Raw genomic sequence first — 25,614 nt, 5'->3', positions numbered from 1 at the left:
TCCCCCAGGGTTCAGTTTTGGGACCCCTACTGTTCTAAATCTACATACTGCCATTAAGTAATATTTTTTGCAAGTATAATATCCACTTTCACTGCTACGCATCCTCAGCTCTGCCCGGCTGAAACCAGGTGGGACAACCTGTCTACTATTATGTCTTGTCTTATTGATATTAAGTGTTGGGTAACAGTGTTAATGTGTTATAGGGTGGAGTTTTACATGAATTAATTTTTATAGATTTTAAATGTTGAAATATATTTGTATGACTGTTGTATTTGATAATAACTGCTTAATTATTATGAATGCGGTCTATCGACTTTGATTTTTGTGCCACTGCATTTTCTAATTGCCAGAAAGTCTATGAATTAACCAAATACTACAAACAGTAGCATAGAACAGCCGAATCTAATGTAGCTGAGGACATTTTGAGTTGGATTACAACCGTAAACAAAATGTCATTTCAGCAGAATGGATGTTTTTTTTTTGGGGGGGGGAATTACACTTATTGATGAAATGTTTACATGCAGTGTCCTGCAGTTGTATGGAAAGAAACCATTGGAGAGCCAAGGCTCTGCTTTCTTGACCTTTTTTTTTTTTTTAAACATTGACTGCACAAAACTAGGTGAATAATTGCCATGCCACAAGAGATTTATAGGCACTACAAATTCTGGATATTTTTCATTGTGAATCTCCACAGTGGGTACATAAATGATGTGATAAAGATGCACAAGTCATATCTAATTTCTGGCCGTTTTTTTTTTTTTTTTTTTTTTTTTTGCTATCCAGTATCAAAATGTTTCCTTGGCCTGGCAGTAGTGAACTGGTTGAACCTGGAATGGATAGTTTAGGAGAGTGGCGCCACAAGGGTATGACATGATTCAAAATTTTTTGTTTATTCACCTGAGATCACAAGATTCCAAATGTTTTGATGGCGTTAATTTCTGTCAAATGCAATGTGTTAAAGAAGTTGTTAAATATATTCTGGTAATCTTCTGCAAAGTAACTCTGCAAAGTAACAGTTACAAAAAATCCTTAACTTTCCTTGTCAATCCAATGGTACTCTAGAAATCCCATGACCAGTGGGCATCCTTCTGTTGTATAAAGTATACGGTGAAGTGAGCGCACACCTTATATAATATACACACATTTTGACTCAGAATTTCAACAAAAGTAATGTTTGACTATCTGACTAGATGCACAAAGTACTTTTACTTGGCTAGAGAAATAGCAGGGGGTAGTAACAACAAAATGATAATCAAGGTTATTTTGCCTAAAATTGTGAACATGATTATTTGTCTTGGTTTCAGGAAACACAACTATATTGCACTTGTACACCTCAGCAATTATTTTCCCTTTTTCAACAGAGTAGTTTCCAAGCAACATGCTAGAATGTCTACTATGCTAACTAAATATGGTCCCATTTACAAAATATAAGTAATAAAGAATTACTACTTCTGAATGACTTTTTGGACATAGCTAAAACATAGAGGCAAACAATCTACAAATATAACAAACATCACTGAATTACACAAATATTAATCTTGGAAAAAACAAAGAAAGTTAAAAAAAACAAACAAACAAAAAAACAAACAAACAAAAAACAAATCTGATATAGCCAGGTAGTCTATGGTTAACTGGGAAGTAGCCTTGCTCCTAAAGCCATTAACTTTATTTGACACCATCCTTCAGCCCCTTCGTGGTACCCACCACTGTGTAAAACATTTTGTTTGTTTTTTTTTTGCGCTAAATGAAAATTATTTTGCTTGATATTTAAAACATGTAACACCTGCCAGTCATTCATTTAGCATTAGTGGAGACTTGTCTAGCTGAGGTTGGTAAACCCAAACTATGCATTCCAATTTCATTTGGATTAAAGAACTTAAAAGACCAATCAATGAGGTTTTATACCAAAATTAAAATTAATGTATATATTAAAAAAAACAATATTTATTATCTCAAGAATGTTTTATATAATGTATACTCACATGAGATGATTATTCAAATTGTTTTGTAGGCTTGGGAAAAGGCAGTTTCTTATCTTGGAGGATGCAAATTTTCAAATTGCAGTGGGGTAAGAGAGGACCCGTCCCTACTCTGCCTCTGGTTGACTAACCCTAACCCAACCCTAGCCTTTACCAACCTAACAAACGAATCAGGTAGCCCTTCTTTTATCAATATTAATTAGTCTTCCCCTGCCACACTACATTTCAAACACTGGCTTGGAGGCAACCATGTTTAGATCATGTGACTCAGCACATCAGTATGGAGAAAACAGAAGCTAAATTTCACCCCTTTACTAAGTGTCAGCATATACTTCCAAACGCAGTGTTAAAATTGCCATTTCAGAACAGAATTGCTTATTGGACCTTTAAGACTAAACATAAAAATAGGAATCATAATTTAGCTTACATTTCTATTATAAACTTTATAAATCAAAGATTGGTCAATTAGTTAAAATGAATATGCTGTGATTAATTTTATGTTGCCAAAATAGAACCTGAGAACATCTGAATGTGTTATTATAAGGCAAAGCATTACACAAACATAAATGCTAGTTTGACATTGTATTAGCATCAGAGTATAATGTTACCAGTGGCAATAAAACATAAAAAGCAGAAAACACCAAAATATAGCAGTCACAAAATTATAATTCCATTTTCAGTACCAGTTGTTTTGTTTTGTTTTTTAAACAATATGTTGCTGGATATATCACTGTGGATACTAGTTATCAAACATAACTGCTTTACTGACACATAACTGTCGCATTTGGAGACATAGTTGTTAATATCTCAGTCATTAATCAAATTTCCTAATTTGAATGGAGGGAACAAAACTTAAAGAAGTTAGTCTTTCACACAGTAGCTAGTTTGATTACTGTATGTTTCAAGCAGACTTCTCCCAGTGCCAGCTATTAACTTCTAACACATACGACTGCAAACCTTTGATGAAAACCGGCAGTATGTCTCAGTGTGTGTAAAAAAATGCACTAACCCAAACCAGCTACACTCCACCATGCAGCCCAGTAACACCAGTCACCACCACATGCTGGTACCGTTGGCTCGCAGTGGTGTAACTTGTCTACCAGACACTTTGGCAAGCAGACAACATGCATCACAAGGTCCCCATATAATCTAAAAAATCTGATTGGCTTGTAAAACTGAAAGTGGCTGGTGAATCTGACCTGTATCTGCTACAGTGACTAATGGACGATACAGTTCTTGCCATGGCTGCAGGCCAGTGGGAATTACAGGCGTGGGTGGTCTTTTTGGAGGAGACCTGAGGGTCTTAAGCAGCCCCTGGTTCCAGGTTCAGGACTGCTGACTGCTCCACTGATTGGCCATGGGGCGGCGCAGCAGTTCCTCCACATGGCGAGCCACATCCATGGTGTCCTCCAGGTCAAAGTCTCCATCAGCATCCAACATGGTGTCGCTCCTGAGGGGACGAAAGCAGAGAGAAGTGCAACAATTTAACAGAGAAATAGAAGTTCACAGGTTAATAGTACTTAAAATCTAATAATGTACAACAGTGTTAGGAAAATGAACGAGGAACACTGTCGCTGTCGTTGAACAACTATCATTGAGGTGCCCTTGAGAAGGCATTGAACCCCCTGTTGCACCAGTAATGTGAGTAGTGGTAGAAATTCAAATGTAGCAACCTGATAATTTAGTACAGTAATGGGAAACTCTGGGTCTGGATTGTAGATACATGTGCATATATGGTTTTTAAAATTATTCTTTTTGGCATTTCTGCTTTACTTGACAGCAATAGTCGATACAGTCCCCCCACCCCCACCCTCCCCCAAGAGGTTTCTGCCTCTTGACAGGCCATCACTGTAAATAAGAACTTGTTCTTAATGATTTGCCTGGTTAAATAAAGGTTAAATAAAAATAAATAAATAAATAAAAATTACAGACTAATGTTCAATGTGGTCACATTTCACCTTATGCACCTCAGGATTAGACATGGATGTACCATAGACTTCAATGTTAAAACTCTGATATACTAATACTATTTCAAGAGTAGTGCTGAATGAAATAGATCATACTAGATCATACTACATAGATCCTACTGTCATAATGACTGTGATTAATTCTACTCTTAAAATAGTATTTTTGCAGCAGAGTTTTAACACTGGACCCTATGGCACTTCTGTGTCTGATGTCAATCTTCAAGGGCAAGTCTCCCACCTGGAGTGTTCAAAATGTTGGCCGCATGATTAAGATCAATTATCATAAACAAGTGTGACCAGGGTTTAGATGACTGGTGAACTTTGTCTCATGACAGTGGTATTGTTTGTGTATAGTGTATGTGCCTCTGAATATTAAGACCACATTTCCCCTAAAGTCCTGTTGCTTCTTCTTGAAAAGGAGGTTTTATACTTGAGTGGGAAGGTCTTTCTTACTCAAGGGATGTAACAAACTGTTGAGCACTTAGACAAAATGCATGTTTAACTCATTTGATGTAATGAAGGTCCAGAATTAGGTCTAACAGAGCCAAGGTCCTGGTGTTGTTCATGCTGGCTCACTGGAAAGACTCTGCTACAATGGAACAGAGTCTACAAATGGAATAGATCTAATGTTATTAGTAACACCTGTTTACCTGCTATGTCATGGCAAAATGGCTCCTGTGAAAGAGATCTATTATCACCAAAAGTGAGATTTTTGCAGTTACATGGTTAATTTGGTGGAGTTGTATAATTTGATGTGTAAATAAATGAACATAATCAGTGCACTCACATAGCAGGATAGATGCCAAAGTTGTTGGGGTTGCCAACAGATGGGGAAGCTGCCTGGTCCATGAATGTGGGATTTCCCCCAGTGGGTTCAGGGTTAGGCGTGGTGAATCTTGGAAAGAAATATGCAACACATACCACTGATGGAATTTCCATGACGTTGAACAAATTCAAAACAGAAAATAATCACCACACAAACATATTTAATCATCTGTTCTCTAGTTGATAGAGGAAAATTGAAAAAAAAAAATCCAAATATATTTCCAAAATAATATATATCCAGAAAAACAAGCAATCTGAAAGACTTCATACTATCATAAAAAAATCAAGATGATTCAATAGCCAATTTTCAGTCAAAGGTTTTGAACATACAGTAACTTAAATGCATGTCCAAAGTTAGTTTTAGTTTAATGCAAGGGATAATTTCATGACAGCAGCTTTCTTTTTCTTTGCACATAACTCCTTGATTATGGCAATTAAGGATATTTCATTTTCGAATAAACCCCATAGTCTCTTGGATATCAGTTGAAAGAGCACTGTGGTACATTATTACAATTATCTGGGATTCCGAGTCCAAATGGAGCCCGTCTATTCTGTCTGTTAGCAGTTTTATAAGAGAGGAAAAACTTACTCTGGAACAACTTGTCTGATCTGTGGTTTTACGTAGCCATCCACTGCTTTTGCTGCAAGACATAGACAAACACTGTGTCTTAAACACTGTAATTTTTTCAAAAGCCTCCTTAAATCCATCACCCAATCATAAAGAAAGGAAAAAGTCTATTTTGCACAACTGTTCTTAGCAATTCCAAATCACAAGATAATAATTGTTCTACCAAAGTTATCAGTATTATGCAGAATATGTGGTTAACATGTTTATATATCAAATTACACCTGAGGGGAAATATGTCATTCTGTTCAAACTGAGCCAAACAAACCATGAGCAATACCAACTTAACCTCTGCTGTGTGGAAACAATAATTCAGGTTACCACAATGTCTGCTGTCATGCTGCTGAGGATGTTGGTTTGATAGATAGATAGATAGATAGATAGATAGATAGATAGATAGATAGATAGATATTCCCCAAACTGGGAAATAATTAAATTAATTATTATTGCCATATCAGTGCCACTGGGCACAAAACAAAAAAACTGCAATTTTGATAATTTACTTTGACTTTTAGTTACTTTACAGTTTACATTGCCAACTATGTACTGCGTGCACTTCATCACTCTTGGGCCTGTAATCCCCGTGTAAACATGACTGTGCAAGTATTGTTTCTTTCATTGCAGAAGAAATGCTTATTACTACAAGATTTGTGGTTTTAACAGGCGAGCAGTGTCAATGATAATATGAAGATGAATTAGAGAAAGTGCTGCATACAGAGTGGTGGGGTGTAGTATTTGGCGAAGACCTCATCTTTAGGCCGGTCAGGATAGAGGAACAGAAGGTGGTTCAGGTCACTGATGCGGTCTGCCAGAGAGCGAATGGAGAAGTCCTTGGTTGTATAAGGCAACAGGTTCCAGACAAGCCTCTCGCCTAGTGGGAAACACATACGCCAAATATCGGAATCAGAACTGCTTTATTCATCAAGGACAAGAAATGTGCAGGAATTTGACTTGGCAACAGTGGTGCAGAGACACAAACAAATTAACCATTCCCTACTGCCCAGATAAGTGTGACAATATCATTTTTTCTCTTTTCAGTCCCAGTTCTCTTTGCGAAAGAACAGGGTCTTTAGCTTCTTCTTACTGATCCAGAGGGACTCCGCGGGTCAAATGGAGTTTGGTAACTACCGGGGAACCACAGAAGAGAAAAGTCTAGCTTGCAACAAATCAGTATGTTGCTGTCTGCTACAGTTTGTTACATGAATGGGAAACACTGCTGCATCGCTAACTAGCTCTACTATCATCATAACACCTTCATGATTAAGACGATACCTTAAAAACTCATGATCACTAAAAATTTAAGAATGTTTACCAGATTACAAGGCAGATTGCCTGCAGAAGCCATGTTAGGACTGTTTGTGATTTGGTCTTATCCCAAAAATGTAGAAGTCCTAAAGTCAGGAGTGACACACATGTGATTTTTAAAGAGTCCATCCTAAATTGCCAAGTTAGGAGCTACTTTTAGGCTTGAGGTGTTTTGTGAATATGGGCCCAGATCTGATTCCAAATCATGGGCTAAAAGACGTCTATTACGTCCCCAGACTAAATGCCTGGAAGGAAGTTTACCTGCTTTGTTTGGGTTTTCGGCCACCCAGGCAATAGTGATGCCTCCAATCTCAGAGTCACTGAATCGCAGCAGGAAGGTGCCGTTGGGTTTGGACAGCAGCATGTCCTGGGCCTGCTGCTTGTTGACAAAGCCCAGGATAGCCCTGTGAACAACACACACGTACCCACAAACAAAAACAATTCATCATTCTGTTATCCATAGTTGGCACCATGCTGATATCTGAACTGAGTATGATCTGGTGTCGATCAGTGGTTATTAGTGCCGAGTTCTATGGGGAGTCTGGCTCTAATACTGTCAGGGCAAGAGGTTTGATTTCAAATGGGCACATGTACACTGAAAAATACTCATGGCTCCACCAAATGGCATATGTTTATCAGGTAACACGAGTTTAGGACTTAAGAGCATCAGCATGATACATAACTCCCGGTGACAGTGACATAATGGTACTGTTCAGTTCATTGAACCAATAATGTTAATCTAAGGATAATCTAAGCAGTGGAGGGGAATGAGTAATCGCCTCTCCCTCTTAAGCAACTATGGCCGGGGTGCTTTTAAGCAAAGCACTGAACCACTGCACTAACTGCTGATGTGAAGCTGCTCCATGGCGGCAGCAGAAGACTGGCTGTACTGGGTATTCCCCAGCTGTGAATGTGTGTAAACGTATGCATGAGCAGCAGAGCATTCCTGTGTAAACTTTCCTTGGTTAAAGAGACATTTAAAGGGCATTTGTGGGCTAAGGTTGATCTTCATCTGCAGCGTAATACCCTACTTGTTAAAAAAAAACATTTAAAAAAAAGAACAGCACAAACTCTTGCATTTTTTTAGCAATTACCCATCATTCCAGTGGGGTTTGAGATGTTTCTTCATGAGTTCCACCACTCCATCAAACCACTGCCAGAAGGTGAAGTTGCGTCCGGGCAAGCTCTCCTGTACAAACAAAACATTTATTAATGGCTTTTCTATCTCACTTGAGAGGGCGTAATGGAGAGGGAGAAGAAACATAAGAAGAAACAGCTGCCAAAAGATGCAAATCTGACATTCTGTCTGAGTGACCACTGTGTTTCCACTCATTAGTCAGTCTGAGATTGCTCCCTGGTTTGCAGATTTCTGGGGGTGGAGGGATTTGAGTCCTGCTAACCCATCTCTGGCAACTGATGTGTCCAGCTGCTGTGATGTAGTTTTCAGTGCCTTATCTAGTCAATAAATCGCCCAAATTAAATAAAGCAACCATGTGATTCACAGGTTTGGAACCGGGTTAAAAAGATGCATTTTTGATGACAAATGCAATTGTATATGTTATGTGGATGAACTGCATCTAGATACAGTCTGCAAGTTGAAATGCCAGGTGTAAACAGGGTCTTTGATCAGATCCCATATGTTCTTACATTGAAAATGCTGTTTCAGAGGCCTCCCTGTAAAGGATACAATTCTGGGAGAAACACTAAATATTTGTATCTTTTGGCATGAAAATGCTCAAACTTAAAGCTAAAAATACTTTGCAGATTGCACAAAATACAATCTGCAGTTTCATTCCAATAAAAACTGGCATCAACTTTCACAAACATGTAACAATACACAAATGCATACTGACTGAAGCGTCACTGTCCTCACCCGGTTGAACTGGGCCCAAGATATGGTCATGTTGCGGTAGTCTTCAGGGTTGTTGCTGCTGCTGGAAAAGGCCTTCTGTGCCAAGAAGACCAGGTTGTCCTCTGACAGGCCACGCCCACTGTGCATCTCTGCCTTGTACTTCATGTCCAGGGCCTCGCAGAGCTGAGGCCACAGCACCTTGTCTGGCACAATGAAAGGTACCCTGCCCTGGAGGGGAAAGCAAGGGAAGGCTGAATGAAGTGAGTGGACAAAAAAGAAAAAAGTGGGTGTCGGTAATGTCATGTGCCGTTAACATGACATTACCGACAATGAGCTTACAGAGTGCATGAGATGCTATGAAAATCTAATTTGATTTGGTCATCGCCTGGCATGGCAAGATATGAAACCCCATTCTGTAAACAGACGTTCCAGGAGCAGCAACTCACCGGCTCAGCGAAGGCGTTGTCCCACAGGACCGTTGCTGTGGCGTTGTTGTCTTGACTGCCATGGACAATCACGACCACAGGCAGCGATAATGTCTGGGGTAAAAAGAGCGAGAGAAAAAAATAGTGATCAGAAAAGTTCAGAGTAGAAGAGTGGACAACAAGCTCATACACAACACAATGTTTTATGTAAAAGTTATGTTAGAACTGTGGATAACAGCCAATATATTTGAAATCATACCAAAGTAAAACAAATTATTTTAAGGATATCCATTTCATAGAATGCAGAAGAAGATTTATAGACTCATCATGGAAAATACGCACTGATCAAATGTCATGGGAATACTGTAACATGTAATTAGAGATGTCAGTGTCACACAATTTTCAGCTTTTTGGTCACTGTGTCTGAATCATTCTAAGATGAACTATGATTAACAGCTAACATGCACATATGTCAATCAATATGAAAAATTATTTCCTTAAAAGGGGAACCCTGCTGCAAAACAGTAACAATAATAATATTACTGCTACTACTAATAATGATGAAAATGCTGATTGGATTAAAACACGTTTTTATAAAAAGGTGTTGTATTTTCACGTGTCCAGTCATTTTGTAAGACTGGGTGTGACATTTTTCAAGTTTTTACTGTTGCATATCTCATGAATATCAATTTTTCAGAAACTAAGAAAGCCAATCTTGTTTTTAGCAGGACGACAGTGCTTTTCAGCTCATCTGCTTAGTTTTGAAAAGGGTTTATATCCCGAAAGGGTCGCGGAACTTACTGAAACCAGAGGAGCATCTCAGTGCTCAAAACATTAAATGAAAACATGAAAATCACCAAAATTGGAAATGCATGGTTTTCACTGGACAGCGACAAAATCAAGTGTCCTGTGTGATTACTTTGACGTGGAAGACCAGCTCGTTGCCCCCCACGCTGAACTGTGACTCAAACAGAACTGTGAACTTCTCCTCCGTCACCGACTCTGCACCTCGACGGTCCGACCGCTTGATCCGCTTCAGTGACTGCACATCAACACACACACACACAAACAAAGGTTACATTACAGTGGCTGGGACAATTTCTCCCTATCTCACTGTTCCACTGCCCAACCAGACGTTTCTAAATCAAGAGACTCCAGACAGATAATAATAGGCTCTGTTCCAACAAGTGCTTGGTTCGCTATCAAAAGTGCCTGGAAGGAATAATAAATCTACAAGTCACAACAAAGATTACCTAAAATTTGGCTGGTATCCCTTTCTGACTATAACTGATATCATCAGCTATGAGGTAAAACTAAATACAACTACAGACTTTTTTTTGGTAATTTTGTGGCAATGAAATGGTAATTTTCTTGCATTTTTTTTAGTTTGGGTAATTTGATGGCAATTTTATTCAGACAAAGTATTCAGTTTTTTTGTTTTAAATAAATTCAAAAAAAAAATTCTACAATTCTGTTTTCACTTCATCATTATGGGGTACTGAGTGTAGATTAATGAGAGAAAAATGAATTTAAACAACTGTAGCATCAGGCTGCAACATAACAAAAGTGAAAAAAGTGAAGGGGGTCTGAATACTTTCTGAATGCACTGTATACACACACACACGGAGAGAGAGACAGACAAACTGATTGGATCATATCTGATTTTTAATTTAAGCCAATATTTTATCACTTTAACTCCAACTGATAACACAATGTACAGATTCCTCTTTCACCAAATAAAATTTTATGTGACAAAAAAAAGCTTACCATGTTCCTGAAGTGTGCACTGAGAGTGCCTGTGGCCTGGTGATACTCCATCACACAGTTGTTGTTGAGGATTTCTCCACTGCTGTCACTAAAGAGACAAGAGAATGTATTTGTCCACTAAATAGCAACTATCAGTTTATATGTCTGATGTTACGTTACCCAATCATAAAGTTATGCATGGCCAAAACACGAAGAAATAACCATTTTCAACAGTCATTCAGAAAAAAACACTGCCAGGCTTTATTCTGTGTTATGAGACGTATCCTCAAAAGTATATAATAAACTATATTTAATACTTTGTTTATTTCATATTTTTGGTCATTTATGCATTTCAATATCACTTGACTCCTTCTCATTTTGTTGTCACTAATGTCCTTCCAGTTCTGTCTTTGTTTGCAATTCTGCTGTGCTTCTTTTTATCTCATTTGCACCATTAACATCCTGATATGCTTTTATTTTTGCCAGTATGTCATGTTTTGTCACCACAGATTTTTGCCAAAAAGATCTCCCAACAAAGAGGGATACACAATACCACGTTTACTAATACTGACACTATTCTGAACTAATGCAATCTGCTCATCCATTCTTTCATAGATTTTTACCATTAGTTTGGGAGCCACTGGACAAAAAAACTGAGATATGTGCTGTTTTTGTACCTACGTATCTGTCATGTTACATCCTTGTTTGCTTGGAGTTACCAATACAAGCTAGTTATGCCTGAGGTTTATGTACATATGGCTGCGTGCTGGTTTGTGTCCCTCACTTGCGTGTGCTCTCGTTCTTGAGCAGAGCCTTGGCCTGCTGCTCGCTGACGATGACCGCCTTGACCTGAGGTGGGTTCATGTGAACGTTGAGCTTTCCGCCCACCAGGAGACGTACTGTGGCCGCAAACTTGGTCTGGGTCTTTAACACCTGGGGGGGCTGCTTTTCAATGATGAAGGTGCTAGAAGGAAGGATGAAATGACAGCAAGATTAATCCATGAACAGGCACAGACATTAAACTTAGTGATATGAAATCTGAGATGGCACTCAGTAGAGAGCACAACTTGGCCAAAGTGATGCAGCTGCCAAGACATGCCAGCTTCACATGTTAAACTTTCAAAAAAGTTAACCATTTCTTATCTAGCCCATTACCAACTTGTTTCAAATGTATTTCAAATGGAACATGAGATTCTAGCCACTTGCCCTCCTGTTGTTTAACTGGACCAACAATGGAGGGTTTGCCTCTTCTTATGTCTGCTTATAAGCATACAAAGTTTAGTGTTGTTATGTGAATCTGTTAAGATGTTATATGCCTTTTCATGAAAACCTGTGCCCACTGCCACACCTGCCTTTGGCCAATCAGTGTGGACAGTTTCCAGCTTCCTTGCCCCATGGCCAACCTTTTCATTAAGCTTCATGGAAAATCGATTTATAACTTTTTAAGATGGAGCAAAAACAAAACTTCAGCACTGCTCTCTTGGTGAAGATACCTGCACGAAAACTTCTAAACTTGTTTCTGCAGACTTGATTTGCAGGTTATGATGATCTGATAACTAGAGTTCTCATCGGGCCTGAAAATTAAGACCCGACCCAACCCGGGGCCCGACCCGACCCGACTAATTAGCCGAACTTTAGGCCCGACAGCCCGATAAAGCCCAAAAAAAAAAAAAAAATCGCCAAATTCGCCATTATTTAGCAGAGCCGGTCGGCCGCGGCACCGGGGTACCATCAGTCGGTATCAGGCGGGCCGGCCGCGGCACCAGCCAGCATCAGGCAGCTCACCTGTCAGATCCGGCAGACCTGACGGGTGGGCGCGGTATCGGACGGTGCCGCGGCTGGCCCGCCTGATGCCGACTGATGGTGCCGCGGCATGTGCGGGTCAATACAGTAGTCTAGAAAACTGGAGATTTTTTTTTCTTTCTCGTGCGCCCCCAAGTAGATTGCGCCCTGGGCAGTTGCACTGCCCATAGCAAAAACCGTCCCTGCTGCCGAGTCTGCCAGCACAGCCGGATACTGCTGCAACTCTCTCTCACTTGTTTGCGGGCTCGCACAGCTGGTTGTCTGTCTGTCACTGAAAGTTTAGCCTCCAAATCCAATCCAGTATCTCACTCTCTCCACCAGTCACATAAAAATGAAACGTCACAATCAATAACAGAACACATAATTCTATTTTTTTATTTAAAAAAAAAAAAAAAATCCCCCACAGAACCCGAAGCCCGACCCGACCCGCCCAATTCACGTAAATTTTAGGCCCGACCCGACCCGAAAATGTCGGGTCGGGTCGGGTCGGGTTCGGGCAGAATATGAGAACTCTACTGATAACCAAACCATTGGCTTTGGGACTTAGTCCTGAATGCTCTTGCTGAGGTGTTTTTCTATCACTTTTTGTATGTATCTATAAGATTGCTGATCTTTGCTGTCTTTTGTGCTCAGCGCTAATTGATGTGACATTGTGCACAGTGCTTTGGAGATTTGTCAAACAGTGTGGAGAGCACTACTACTGGTGGTTTCTGCTGCTCAAGCTAATTTCTTCTTCAATTTATTCCAGATGAACTGCTGCCTGAACAGCTAGAGGACCATTCTGTGATGAGTCCATGGTTCTCACCTGGTAACCAGGGCGGAGATGATATCTGTGATGTCAGCGTTTAGTTTGCTCAGCAGCTCCTCCATGGGGCCAGGCAAGGGAAGCTGCTGGGTTAGATGTTCACATCGTCGGATTTGCTGCCGATTCTGCCAGATCAGGTCAGCCAGTTTCTCACACCTGATTGAATGGGGTGCGCACATAAAGATATGACAAAGCGAAAGAAAATTAAAAAGGCTGCCATCGCCTGCTGTGTACACATCCAATCATATTTCTGCAAATTATGATGTACCAAATTCTAAAAGGGTGGATGGAAAAATGGCAACACCGTACATGGAAATATGTCAAAGTGCAACGCCTATGCTTTGCATAAAGCCAGAACCAAATTTAGCAGACAACTGAAGATGTCAGGAGATGCTTGATGACTGTTTGTGGCTAGATTGCATTTTGCATAAACTTTTGCTTTCACTTTTCTAGAAAGCTTATGCTCTATTTTGATCCTACACTCAGAAAAATATGCTCTTTTTCTCCACCAAACAGGCCATTGATACAGTATTCAGGCTCTCTGTATTCTCCCACTACGGTGTGCAAACTCAGTTACACACAGAATTTAAGTGGCTGAAAACAACTTGTGCGATAGACATTTCATCATATTGTCAATGGTGGTGAAAAATTTTGCAGCGGCCACTGAATGAATATAGAGAAACTCTGTGAAGGTTCATTGCACAGTAAATGTGAATGTTTTGATAAATTAATTTAATCCAGACCCGATCGTAAATTAAAATTTTCATGCTGGTTTTAATCAGTTCACTATCAGCAGAACATATTTCTTATAACCAAAACATCTGCACATTCTGATAACTCAATGATACCAGTACGGCAACATGTGACATACTGGTATGAAGTGTTTTTGACTCTGATAACAAGATTACTATCGAAAAATTCACCATTACTATGATTCCACAGCAAAACAAAAACGCAATAATTCAGTGTTCAGTATTTCCAGATTTGGCTGCTGGCAGCTCTTAAGTAGAAGACATGATGGACTGTTTAATGTTGCTAAATGTTTTCAGCTGTTTGTCTCTGTGGACAGGGAGCAGGCTGGATGCACTTGACAATCAGCAAAACGCCAGGCACACCTGCTTTTACAGTGACGCTCTTCTTAAAGCACTGGAGGCATCTTTTCTTTTTTTTTTTTGTTGCGGCTAGGTAACCACATGCTGCTCCTGTCTGTCACTTCTCAAGCAGCATTTTAGCTTTTTTCTTTTTTTCTCCTCCCCCAAAAAACTCTTTTGGAGAGCCAGGCAAGAGAAGAGAAATATTACTGGCAATGTAAAAATAGGAAACGGCTGTCGACAGTTTAGATCTCACCTTAGCCTCATTATTGTCAAGAAAACGACTTGCCATTTTGGTCAAACGTGACACTTGTTGCAATGTTTTCATCATGATGGTTTGTGAAATCATAAAACTCGGGTTGGGCAGACACAGCTACAACCAACTTCTCCATTTTCATTGTTTACAACCAAAGACAGTGGAACACAACCACCCATCTCAATTTCCACCTGACTGGACTGCAGAGAATGACAGACAAGCGATGCGGGTCATTTTTTTTTCCCCCACAGAGCATATCAAAGTAGGATCATGGACATATCAAAGACACACACAAAGTGCTTCCTCAAAAACAGCAAGGCACCCAGAGTGGATACACACAAAGTGCACAGGCAGCACAAAAGCAGCTTGCAAGCACTTCAACCTTACTGAAAACAATTAGAAGAAGACGCCTGATCTGATCTGATCCCAGTCATATTAGTCTGCTGTCAACAGCGAGGCTGCTTCACTGCATCCAACAATTATAACATCTGATATAATTCAGCACTGAAATGTGGGTTATTTGGACAATAGGGCACAGTAAGAACAGCAAGGTGGCTAAATGAATGACTAAAATGTCGATGTAACAGAGTACATACCAGGACTGGAGGACATCCAGGCCCCCCTCAGGCGGCCCCCCATTGCCGGCCAGTTGCTGTCTCCTCTTCCACTGGATCAGCTCTTCATCCAGGATCAGAGTCTGCTGCTTCCTCAGCAGGGCCAGGCTCTTCTGGTGCTGCTCCGACAGGTCCTGAACACACACACACCACCGGCCACATGTTGAGAAATCTTTGCCTGTTGTTTGTAATGTTGCCTGCTTGAGGCTGGGCTCAGTGAATTGGCTCTGGACAGGGATCCATCCATCTTAGATCCATCTTGGACTCAAAAATCTAACATGTTTGAAATGATGGTGACATCCCTGGCATGACTGGGAGGCCAGAGAGAAAAGGTGTATTAACAAGAGCATGAAATGAAATATCTCCAGGGAGTGAATATTGTTCTCGATCAATGGCGCTGACTGATAAGTTGGCTTGGTGCAGACATGTCTGGCTTTCAAAACTCACTTTGTGGCTTCTACTCTGTTTTGGTACAAAAACCCTGCCCATCCTCCTTCCCCTACTAGCATTTTCTATTGCTCAATGATGGAGTTATGTGTTATGAACAAGCACCCAGTGTTGCAACACATTTTCTTCTCAAGTCAGAAAAGCAAATGAGACAGCAGTGCTGTTACTACAGTGTTTGCATGGTGATTTAACCTTTTTACTTGACGTTTCTGATATATTTATAATCTAATCCGTCAGTTTGCTCAACTGTAATGGGAAAGTGTGACATTATTTATGGCAGTTACAGACTAGAAGACTGCCAAGTTGTTTGGTGGAAGGAAGGAGTGTTTGATAGAGCGGACTATTGGCATGAAATTCAAATTTGATTTAAGTCTGCTTTTGCACTGACATGACGATGTCATAGATTTAAAAAAAAAAAAAAAAAAAAATAGTGGTTGGGCACAGCTGCTTCGACTGACCTTTTTCACAGCAGCCATTTTGAAATGAAACAGCAAGTAAACACAGGTGTTTAAAGCTGATTCATTGAAGTGTAGCAGAGCTTTTCCAGTGAGCCAGCATGAACAACAGCAGAGACCCTTAATGGCCCAGAAACTTAATTAATGTCATTAGTAACAACACTGTTTACCTGCTATTCATGTCAAAATGGCTGCTGTAAAAAAAAAAAAAAAAAAAAAAAAAAGTCTATAACGGGCAATTTTCATAATATGACAGTTTGAATGAGAAAGTAGATCCTGTTCACTGGATCTGTTTTCCGTATCACTGGATCTACTCTCTCATTATATTATGAAAAGTCAGCAGTCAGCATGAAAAACCTATTAGACCACAGCTTCCTAATGTGATTCTGAAAGTCACTTTGTCAACACGATCCATGTGAATGAAGAGGTCTGTGTTCTACAGGGGAGCTCCTGATGAACCTGAGAGGCAGGAGCTCATGAGTATATACAGGCAAATGTTGTTGTATCAAACTTCCATATTGATTTTAAAGTCTGAACTGGCCCATAGGCGCACAGTCTAAAAAAGCCACACAAAACACACACAGTTTCTCCCCTGGATTTTGTTTATAGCAATGTGGACAGGCTTCCTCAAACAATATCTAGACCATGCTGCACAAAAACTATCCGTTAAAAGGAAATGGGAAGAAAACTCACAACAGCAGCCCACAAATAGGCAAATGAGATTATATTAACTGATGAATTTCTGATAGGGAAAGGACACTGTTGTGGCTACAAACCTGTGTTCCTCCCACGGAACTAAATTCCATTCAAACATTTCATTCTGACTGCAAGTTTCTAAACCACGGCATTGTGAAATGCAAATGAAAATGAGGGAGTTTGTAGTTTCTGAGAGTCTGTCCTAGCTTGCAGTCACACGTTCAAGCCAGGACAAATCTGCATTTCTGCACAACACACTTCAGGCTGTATGTGAAGGGTTTCAGTACAAAATGCAAGAAATACAAATGCAATCTAATTTAAAAAACAAACATCTTTTCTTTGCAAATGTCTATTTATATTGTACAGTGTGTTTTTTATGTTTCTACTGATGCTGCTGTAACATAATATGGGATCAATAAAGTAAATCTATTTATCTATCTATTTCAGAGACCCAGATGACTGCATGTTCCAAACAACAATTTTACTTTTGCACACTAACTTCTATAGAGTAGATAAAATAGAATAATTTATGCCGTCATCTTGCCCTGAGGAATCCTGCAGGTACCATTTCATGTCTTTCTGTCCATGTGTGTACAATGTGTCTCCTTACCACCCTGTATTATTACAGTATATACAGTACCGTATGTGTGTGTCCGTGTGTGAGTATGTGTGTGTGTGTGTGTGTTGTGTCTCCCTACCAGCCTGTATTTCTGTAGTGTGCTGGCTTCTCTGGTGAGCCAGGCCTCCACCGTGGCCCTCTTGCTCTGCAGCGTGGTCTCCCGTTGGGTTCGCTCTGCAGGGGGTAACGAAGCCAGGCTGCTCAGCTGGGCTACGAAGGAAGGAACCAGGATTAAAGTCAGGATGAGGAAAAAAAAAAAAAAAAAAAAAGGCACAGGTAACAGGTAAGTGTGATGAAATAGACCGACTAATCAAATTGATTTCAAAGTACATTTGGGAAACTACCATACCTCCGGCAGCCCTGGTTCAGGATCTGACGAGGTTCACTCAAGCCAAGCCAATCATAATCATAATTTCACGCATCATGATTACATACAAAGTCAAAGACACCAACAGAAGCAAATTTGCAGCAGACAACTTGAATGACACAGATTTAAATGCTGCAAAAACACAAAATTTGTTGAACATTTTTTAACAGGCATGAAAAATTCATGGTTGTATTCGTGTAAGTCCATGAGATGAAACTTCACTGTGCATTTAGTCTGAACACGCTGTAGAGGTGCCATCACACGGTAGGCTTTCTTGAGTACAAACCAGAGTAGAAAAGTTGACTTTGTTGCAGTTGTGCATTTGATTTGTTTAGGTTCACACTGCTCAATTACAAGTCAAGCACGGCGTGCTAACTAATGTCATACGAACACACAAGCACGTGGTTCACTGGACAGTTTTCATTATCGGTCATTCTCAGCGACGGCCAAAGATACTTCATGATCGAACATGTTACAAAACACAAATACATCCTTGTCAAATGTCATCAAAGCAAACTGCAAAAACACTGGTGTCAAAAATGCATTCATATAAAATACATATATTTTGTATTTTCAACCAAAAATTGACATTAATATGCCAATATTCCCATAGGTTTCAGAGCCAAAATTAAAAAAAAATAAGAATACTCCACTACTATTACACTTAGCCTACGTTGTTGTGTGAATTCAAACTGAACCAAAATCTACAATGCAACAAAGTGAACAACAGCAAATAAACTGTAAATATAAAAATGATAAAAATGCCATAAATCTGCAAACATAACCTTAATAATAATGATAATAATAATAACATCAGCACTATTTTTTTCCCTCAAAAGTGTGATACTGTGGCAGTAAAAATATAAAACACATATCTAGTGTGTATAAAATGCTTGGATGGACACATGACTTTCTGTTTACCCACTGCATATTAACTACCTCGTTTATCGCGGGAGTTACGTTCTAAAAATAACCCGCAATAGGTGAAATCCGCAAAGTGGTCAGCTTTATTATTATAGATCTTTTAAGGCTGTAAAACCCCTCACTACACACTTTATACACTTTTCTCAGACAGGCATTAACATTTTCTCACTTTTCTCTCTTGTTTAAACTCTCAAAGTTCAAACCTTCGTAGAAAAATAAGTCCAGTATTATAGAATGAACGCATTCTGTACTGTACAGGAGACATGGCATGGAGGAGACTGATTGACAATGGTCGACAGTCCCTTAGCCAATCAGGACGCAGAACACTATGCACTGTAAAAAAAAAAAAAAAAAAAAAAAAAAAAGCATGCAAAATTGCACTAAAAAAAAAATCTGCGAAACTGCGAGGCCGCGAAAGATGAACCGTGTTATAGTGAGGGACAACTGTATTTGAAAATAGGACCAAGCATCCTTGTACCAACACAAAATAAAACAAAAAACAAACAAACAAACAAACAAAAAAAAACATAATTAATTGCAATTATGTGTAATAATGAGATGTCGGCCAAAATTGATTGTGACAGCCCTACGTGCAGTATCCTCTCTTCCCTGCAGAAGCGAACTGGAAACAGTGAATGGAAATTCCCCTACTAAGAAAGCAGAGCGACCTGACCAGAACAAGACGCCTACACCAAGACACCCATCCTCTCCTCCCTGTTCTGCAAAGAAGATGCAAAAGGAAATTCCCTGCTAATGAAAGAGGACGTGCTGCAGAGCGACAGAAACTCTCACAACTCTCTCTGCGACACAAAGACAGACCGCCCACAAAACACTATGTTTTGAGGAAAGACGCACAGCTGGATCACTGGACAGCCCACCCTTATGCAACCCAACAGATCTCTTAAAACCCGAGTTTGAAACCGCACGCTTTGAACCACACAACTCCAGGATTCCAAGTAAGGAAGGCAGTAACAACTGGGCCTAAAGCACAGCAACGGTATGAAAAAGTAAAATATATGTTACTTCAACTTTATTATCCCTCTACAGGAAATTTGACTCGCAAAATACGGTCATAGTCAAGTATATATAAATAGCCATACATATTTATACATATAAATATATATGGGCCCCTGTAAGCTCGACGACTTCAGGCCTGTTGCTGGAGTGGCTGCTCCTCCACCAAACCTGTGTGTGTGTGTGTGTGTGTGTGTCCTGCTCACCCTGGATGCGCAGGTTCTCCTGGTATTGTATGATGAAGTACTCCTGGTTGTGCTGCAGGTTTCGCAGTTCGTTTTCCGTTTCCTGTGTGGCCAAGCGAAGCTCTTCGAAGGCCTGGTTGATCTGCTGGTGGCGCTGAGACAGGCTGTCCATGGCCTGCCCACCACTCCCACAGCTGGCCTAAAAAACAAACAAACAAACAAACAAACAAACAAACAAAAACCACAAAAAACACTATAACACAGACACACAGTGGTAAATGATGCAAAAAAATGGCCCATACTTCAGTTCCTTAACTGCACAATCAGATTTTTATCTCTGTTCAATTTGACTACTACACATGTTTGAAGACTAAAAGCAAGCTACTAGTAATATTTGTGTCAGTATTCACCATCTTTAAAGTTTAAATATCCCTGGCTGTTAGGGTTGACAGACACAATATGTTCTAGACTGGCGACACTTACATTTGTAGCCTCTTGCACGAGTCTCTGCTCTGAGTGGAGAATATGTCTGATGCAGCGAACCAGCTCCAGGGGACAGCGGTCATACGTACTCTGGGAAAACATCACACACAAATGCACAGACACACACAAAATTTACTTTTATGCGCTGGGAAATGAATCAATCAACTCTGCCAAAATGAGTTCACAAACTAAAATACCATCAACAAGTTTGCTTTTGCTTTTCCTGCAATTTTATAGAACTGCCATGATTCAAGGAAGCAAACCTAATAAGTTTTATTCATGTGATTAGTTTTTTTTTTTTTTTACACTGAAGTTGTGTATTCCCTAGTACCCTATTCCCTATTCCTAGTCAAAAGAACTGCAGGCCATTAGGATATTTGTAGTGTAAGTGTAAGCTGGGCTGCTGGTTATCTAATCACTGCTAACTAGAAGGATGGCACTCAGCAGACTGCATACCCCTGCCAGTGCTGACACAGAGTTGACCAAATTAAACTTTTGTCAATTCTTACTTTTCATGCTTTTAATTAACAGGTTGTGTTTTTGTTTAATAAATTCAAAAACTGCATAGTTATGTGTGTGTGTGTGTGTGTGTGTGTGTGTGTGTGGTTGATCTAAGGAGTATTTCTGTTGCTGGAAGTGTGCAGCTTTTTGTGACAGACCACACCCGCCACACTCCCTTTTGATCAGTTGGTATGAACGGTTAATCAGCCCTTCCTCTTCCACGATGTTTTGCCATGTTAGGTGAATCCTTTTGTAGGCCTGTCACGATAACAAATTTTGCTGAGTGTTTAACTGCGTCAGAAATTATAGCGATAAGCGATAATATTGCGTAATATTGTGCTTTTGAGACCATTTTTATGATTGTTGTAATTTTCATTCTTTAAACTTATGATAATAAAGGCATAATGATCCAAGTACACCCTTTTGAAGAGAAATAAACATTTATTCAACAAGAATATTTAAAAATGTAAACAAGAAAAATTAAATATCCATAATAAATAAGACGTAAAAATACCAAAATAAATAAATAAAGACCTTATGAATACAAAAAAATTGACCAACTGGCCCTGATAACAAAAAATGCACTGTAATAAAAAAAAAAACACAACCAAAACAATAAATAAAATGGATGATCAAGTCTTTGTAAACAATACTTAGATAAATACTGAACAGTAGCAGAAAGGCATAGAGACTAACATTCCTGAACAGTCAACATTTCCAACACTTCCCTTTGCGTCTTGGCTTGTTGTTGTTGTTTTTTTTTTCTTGACTGGGAAAACTGTGCGGGCTGGCTGTACTTTAGGTGTGAATTGAAGTTGCTCGTATTCCCTCTTTTAGTTTAGATAGTTTTAAAACAAACGCTCGTCCAGGTGACTGGGCTCCCCTCTCTCATTTGCTTTGAATCCAAAACGTTCCCACACGGGGGGTTAGGCTGCGTTTGGTTTGAGAAGAAGTTCCATGTCATTCTCGTTCGCTCTTTTCTCCGCCTCGTCTCTACCTCACAAGGATCGCACTCTCTGAGAGACAAAGACACTCGACGACAAGAGCGTTCCCTCCGTTCATTACGCTAATGAACCAACTCACCTTCTGACAGACGAGGCTTGGCAGTGAACGCTCTTATCGTCTGGTCTCTTCGGCAGAGAGAGACGAGGAAAACAAACACGTGTGAATGTGGCAATTAATCACGGCCAGAAAAGTTACCGACTTCATTTACCGTGCAATTAACCGACTTATCGCATATCACGACAGGCCTATCCTTCTGGAAGGTAGGAGCCCTTTCATAATAGGCCACACTCACTGCCATGCCAAATTTTGGCCAGTCATCATGAAAGGTTAATCTGCTCCTCCATGGCTCATGACCAACCTTTCCACAAAATCTTGAGTCTTACCTTGAGCTGGTTGGCGTAGTGTCCCAGCTTAATCTTGAGCAGGAAGCCGTCCTCTCCGACTTGATGCTGGGCTTTCCTCTGCAGCTCAGCCACCAGGTTGTCCAGCAGACGCTTGGCCTTGGCCTCCTCTGCTGGGTTGTCCAGCTCCACGGAGTCCCTGGGAAAGGCACATTTACATTTACTCACAGCCCCTTAGAATAGGGTAGTGGAGGTTCACTGTCATACTCAAGATCATTTTGACAAGACAAATGGCTGTTAAACTGGTCTCTTTATGCAACTTCAGTTCATTGGTAAAACATCTGAGACAAGCTACAACAGATTACATACCAGAATGCATTAATCTGCACAGCCGGATCATCTCTAAAATAACTTTATCCTCAAGCATAATTCCTCACAACCAAACTTCTTCCATGTATCCTGGTCAAAGCCGATGGGCTCAACAATTATTGCACAAAAAAAAAACAAAAAAAAACTGACTGATCACATTGACTGATTAGGCAACATTTTGATTTATGGTACTGCAGCACACTCGAGTAACTCCATTTATTTCAAACATAATGTGTGCATTTATCATGTTACCCTACCACTCATTGTAGATTTTCATGTCGTTTCTTAAGTCAGAAGTCGAGCAACATTTGCAAAGATTAACAGCTCTATTAGCAGGCTATTTTTCACAACAACAATAATAATAATAATAATAATAATAAACTTTATTTATATAGCACTTTTCTTAAGAAAAGTTACAAAGTGCTTAACAAGAAAATAAATAAAACCTGCGATATAAAATGAGAAAAGGCCAAAGGACATGGATGTCGGATGTCAAAAAGCTGTCAGTGCTCAGCAACAGTGAATTTTGACACCAAATGATGATTTGTATTTTCCATCGTTTTCTCTGATTGTTGGCAGGGTGTGATGTGGGAGGATTTAAACCAACAGTCCTGCAATGAACCCTGCCTCAGCCTGCTTTACAGTCAGAATGAAAGAGCACTTTGCGAGCATTTAGCTTCCTTAATTTGATGCATTTCCTGTTGAAATCATTTACCAACATACAGCATGTGATGTTGTAATCCTCTGTGACATAATCCAAGGTGAGCCTTCACACAGAAGCCAAGTTCTGATGTCAAAAGAAAAATGTACAAGCTACGCTGTCACAACTGTACAACAGCATCAGATACGCGGCACCTTTCACTAGCCACCGAGTTTATGTCAGAGTTATGAAACGGTTTCCTCCCAATCACAAATGTTTCACAGAATTACGGCCACAACACTTCCAGAAGGCTCCGCAGGAATTTTTAGAGTCCCGACAAGCCCATTCTCAATACTAAACACGAGTGACTTTCACTACCTTGGACCAACATGTATACATTATTCCTAATTCCCAATATCGTTCAATAGCTTCTAAACTGGCGATTGATTTTGACAACATCAACAGGCAGGTGCACATATCAACACTAAATATTCTGGTGGGGCATAACAAAAGGAGGGTGGTTCAATACTGTAACTGAATGGGATATCAGTTAGGGAGGGAAAGGCTTTTTTATTTACTGGAATGGACAGTGGGTCAGGACCGCTAAAAAATATGCTGGGCAACCACTAACGATACAGTCGCTTCCAGGAGGCAAAAGATTTTGATATAAATAGAGAAAGAAAATTGAATTTGAATTTTAAGTATGGTATAGGTGTTTTTTATGGTATGGGGAACGGGAAACTCGCCCAGCCAAAATAATTTCATTGCTGTGGCTTCTGGCAGAGAGCTTTAGTGTCTCATGATGACCAAAATGCTGCGTACGCGGCTTTTGTCAAACTCTACCCCCATTATCATGTCATGACGAGGGCTGGGATGCTTATCTCCTCATTTGATACTATCACAATACTTGGGGTGCTGATTCAATCTGTATTGCCACTCTTAAGTATTGTGATTCTTCAAAGTATGTTGATTCAATATTACGTTTTATTGTGATTTTTGTTTTTTGAATTATCCTCTACGTTGTGGATGTAAAGGTCCATAAAGCTGTGATTAACATCATCATGGGCGCTAACATCATAACCCATTAATAAAATGTGGCTCATTGAATCCACAAGAGTCTCAGCTTTCCAGTCAAAACCAATTGATGCAACTCCAAGACTGTTTAGGCCCCAGTCTGTACAAATACACCATTTTACAACAGGCCACAAGAACACATGTGGACTGCAGGGTTTGTGGCCCAAACTGCATGGGATTAGCAGAAGGTGGGCATGTCTGCAAAGGGGAGAGCCGTGGCTGCCCAGAGAACCCATTTTCATTCAGCGATCTTCACATATCTTTGAAAATGGCTGTGCCAATTTTTCCTCTGCCAAAATTTAGAGCAATTTTGGGGCAATATTTAATCCCCTTGCCAACAACCTAACATGACATACTCTGTAATAATGGATTCCTTAGTCGTCTAGTTTCACATGGTACCAATATCTTTACTTTAAATTGATTAAGTAATAAAAAAAAAAAAAAAAAATTAACTTTTTTCCCCACCCCTACCCTGCACCCTGACTGCATACCAGAGCTGGCTCTCGATCCACTGGGCCAGGTAGTGTCGCACTTCGATGGGGAAATGCTGGCCATACAGCGCCTGCATCTGGTGCAGCGCCTCGCCCTGCAGCTGCTGGGCCTGGATCCACACCGCCATGATCCTCCTCTGGAAACAGAGGGATGGGAGGAGGATGGGAGGAGGAGAACAGCAAGAGAGGGAGAAGAGGAAGAGGTCAAAATGCAGAGAGCAGAGGAGCAGAGCAAGCATGGATTGAGCCCAGAGCGAGATATAGCAAAGGAGGGTAAAAGGTAGTTCAGTTGAGCAGGTTAGGAGAGGGAAGCGATAAAGGGGTGGAGGATGAGAGGAAGGTCACTATTTTATATGCTACAGGAATGGCAAGATGCTGTCGAGACAAATGTACAGCAATGGAGCTAAACAAACCCGTTCCTTCATCAACACACTGCTGCACAGACCCAAAAGAGGATGCAAGTGTTTCCCTCTTATTTATCTATATTTCATATCAGATAAAGATCTATACCTAAGAACAGACAGCAACTCTTGCTTCAAACGCTGTAGCCTATCCAACAACAATTTGTCATCTCAACTCAGATGCTTTAATGATAATTTATATCAAGTGCATGTGTGCTTGACTTGAGTTACACTTAGATTTGCTGCAGCTGAAAGCAACTCCGTCCTTTCCGCCTTTCTTTCTGGCTGAAAAAATTAAATGAACTGAGG

At 40.1% G+C, this 25,614-nt stretch overlaps 1 protein-coding gene across 2 annotated transcripts in view; it reads right to left on the bottom strand.

Moving 5' to 3' along the window:
* Positions 1 to 405: 405 nt before the first annotated feature.
* LOC115377656 (signal transducer and activator of transcription 5B-like) overlaps positions 406 to 25,614 on the bottom strand; it is a 26,645-nt gene continuing 1,436 nt past the window's right edge. Inside the window, exons 2-19 of one of the 2 annotated variants that reach the window (XM_030077562.1) lie at positions 24,905 to 25,039; positions 22,373 to 22,529; positions 20,484 to 20,573; positions 20,022 to 20,199; positions 17,590 to 17,720; positions 15,276 to 15,427; positions 13,333 to 13,488; positions 11,509 to 11,688; positions 10,746 to 10,833; positions 9,898 to 10,020; positions 9,000 to 9,092; positions 8,575 to 8,781; positions 7,796 to 7,890; positions 6,963 to 7,105; positions 6,112 to 6,267; positions 5,361 to 5,412; positions 4,734 to 4,841; positions 406 to 3,429 (exon numbers count right to left, since the gene is read on the bottom strand). In XM_030077562.1, coding sequence (XP_029933422.1) covers positions 3,306 to 3,429; positions 4,734 to 4,841; positions 5,361 to 5,412; positions 6,112 to 6,267; positions 6,963 to 7,105; positions 7,796 to 7,890; positions 8,575 to 8,781; positions 9,000 to 9,092; positions 9,898 to 10,020; positions 10,746 to 10,833; positions 11,509 to 11,688; positions 13,333 to 13,488; positions 15,276 to 15,427; positions 17,590 to 17,720; positions 20,022 to 20,199; positions 20,484 to 20,573; positions 22,373 to 22,529; positions 24,905 to 25,032 — 2,361 coding nt within the window. In that variant the 5' untranslated portion in view covers positions 25,033 to 25,039 and the 3' untranslated portion in view covers positions 406 to 3,305. Of the gene's footprint in view, positions 3,430 to 4,729; positions 4,842 to 5,360; positions 5,413 to 6,111; positions 6,268 to 6,962; positions 7,106 to 7,795; positions 7,891 to 8,574; positions 8,782 to 8,999; positions 9,093 to 9,897; positions 10,021 to 10,745; positions 10,834 to 11,508; positions 11,689 to 13,332; positions 13,489 to 15,275; positions 15,428 to 17,589; positions 17,721 to 20,021; positions 20,200 to 20,483; positions 20,574 to 22,372; positions 22,530 to 24,904; positions 25,042 to 25,614 lie in introns of those variants that run through there. The other variant, XM_030077563.1, reaches the window with a different exon arrangement.

Source organism: Myripristis murdjan, chromosome 19, assembly GCF_902150065.1.
Source record: "Myripristis murdjan chromosome 19, fMyrMur1.1, whole genome shotgun sequence".
NCBI lineage: Eukaryota > Metazoa > Chordata > Actinopteri > Holocentriformes > Holocentridae > Myripristis > Myripristis murdjan.
This window is presented reverse-complemented; position numbering and strand designations above follow the sequence as displayed.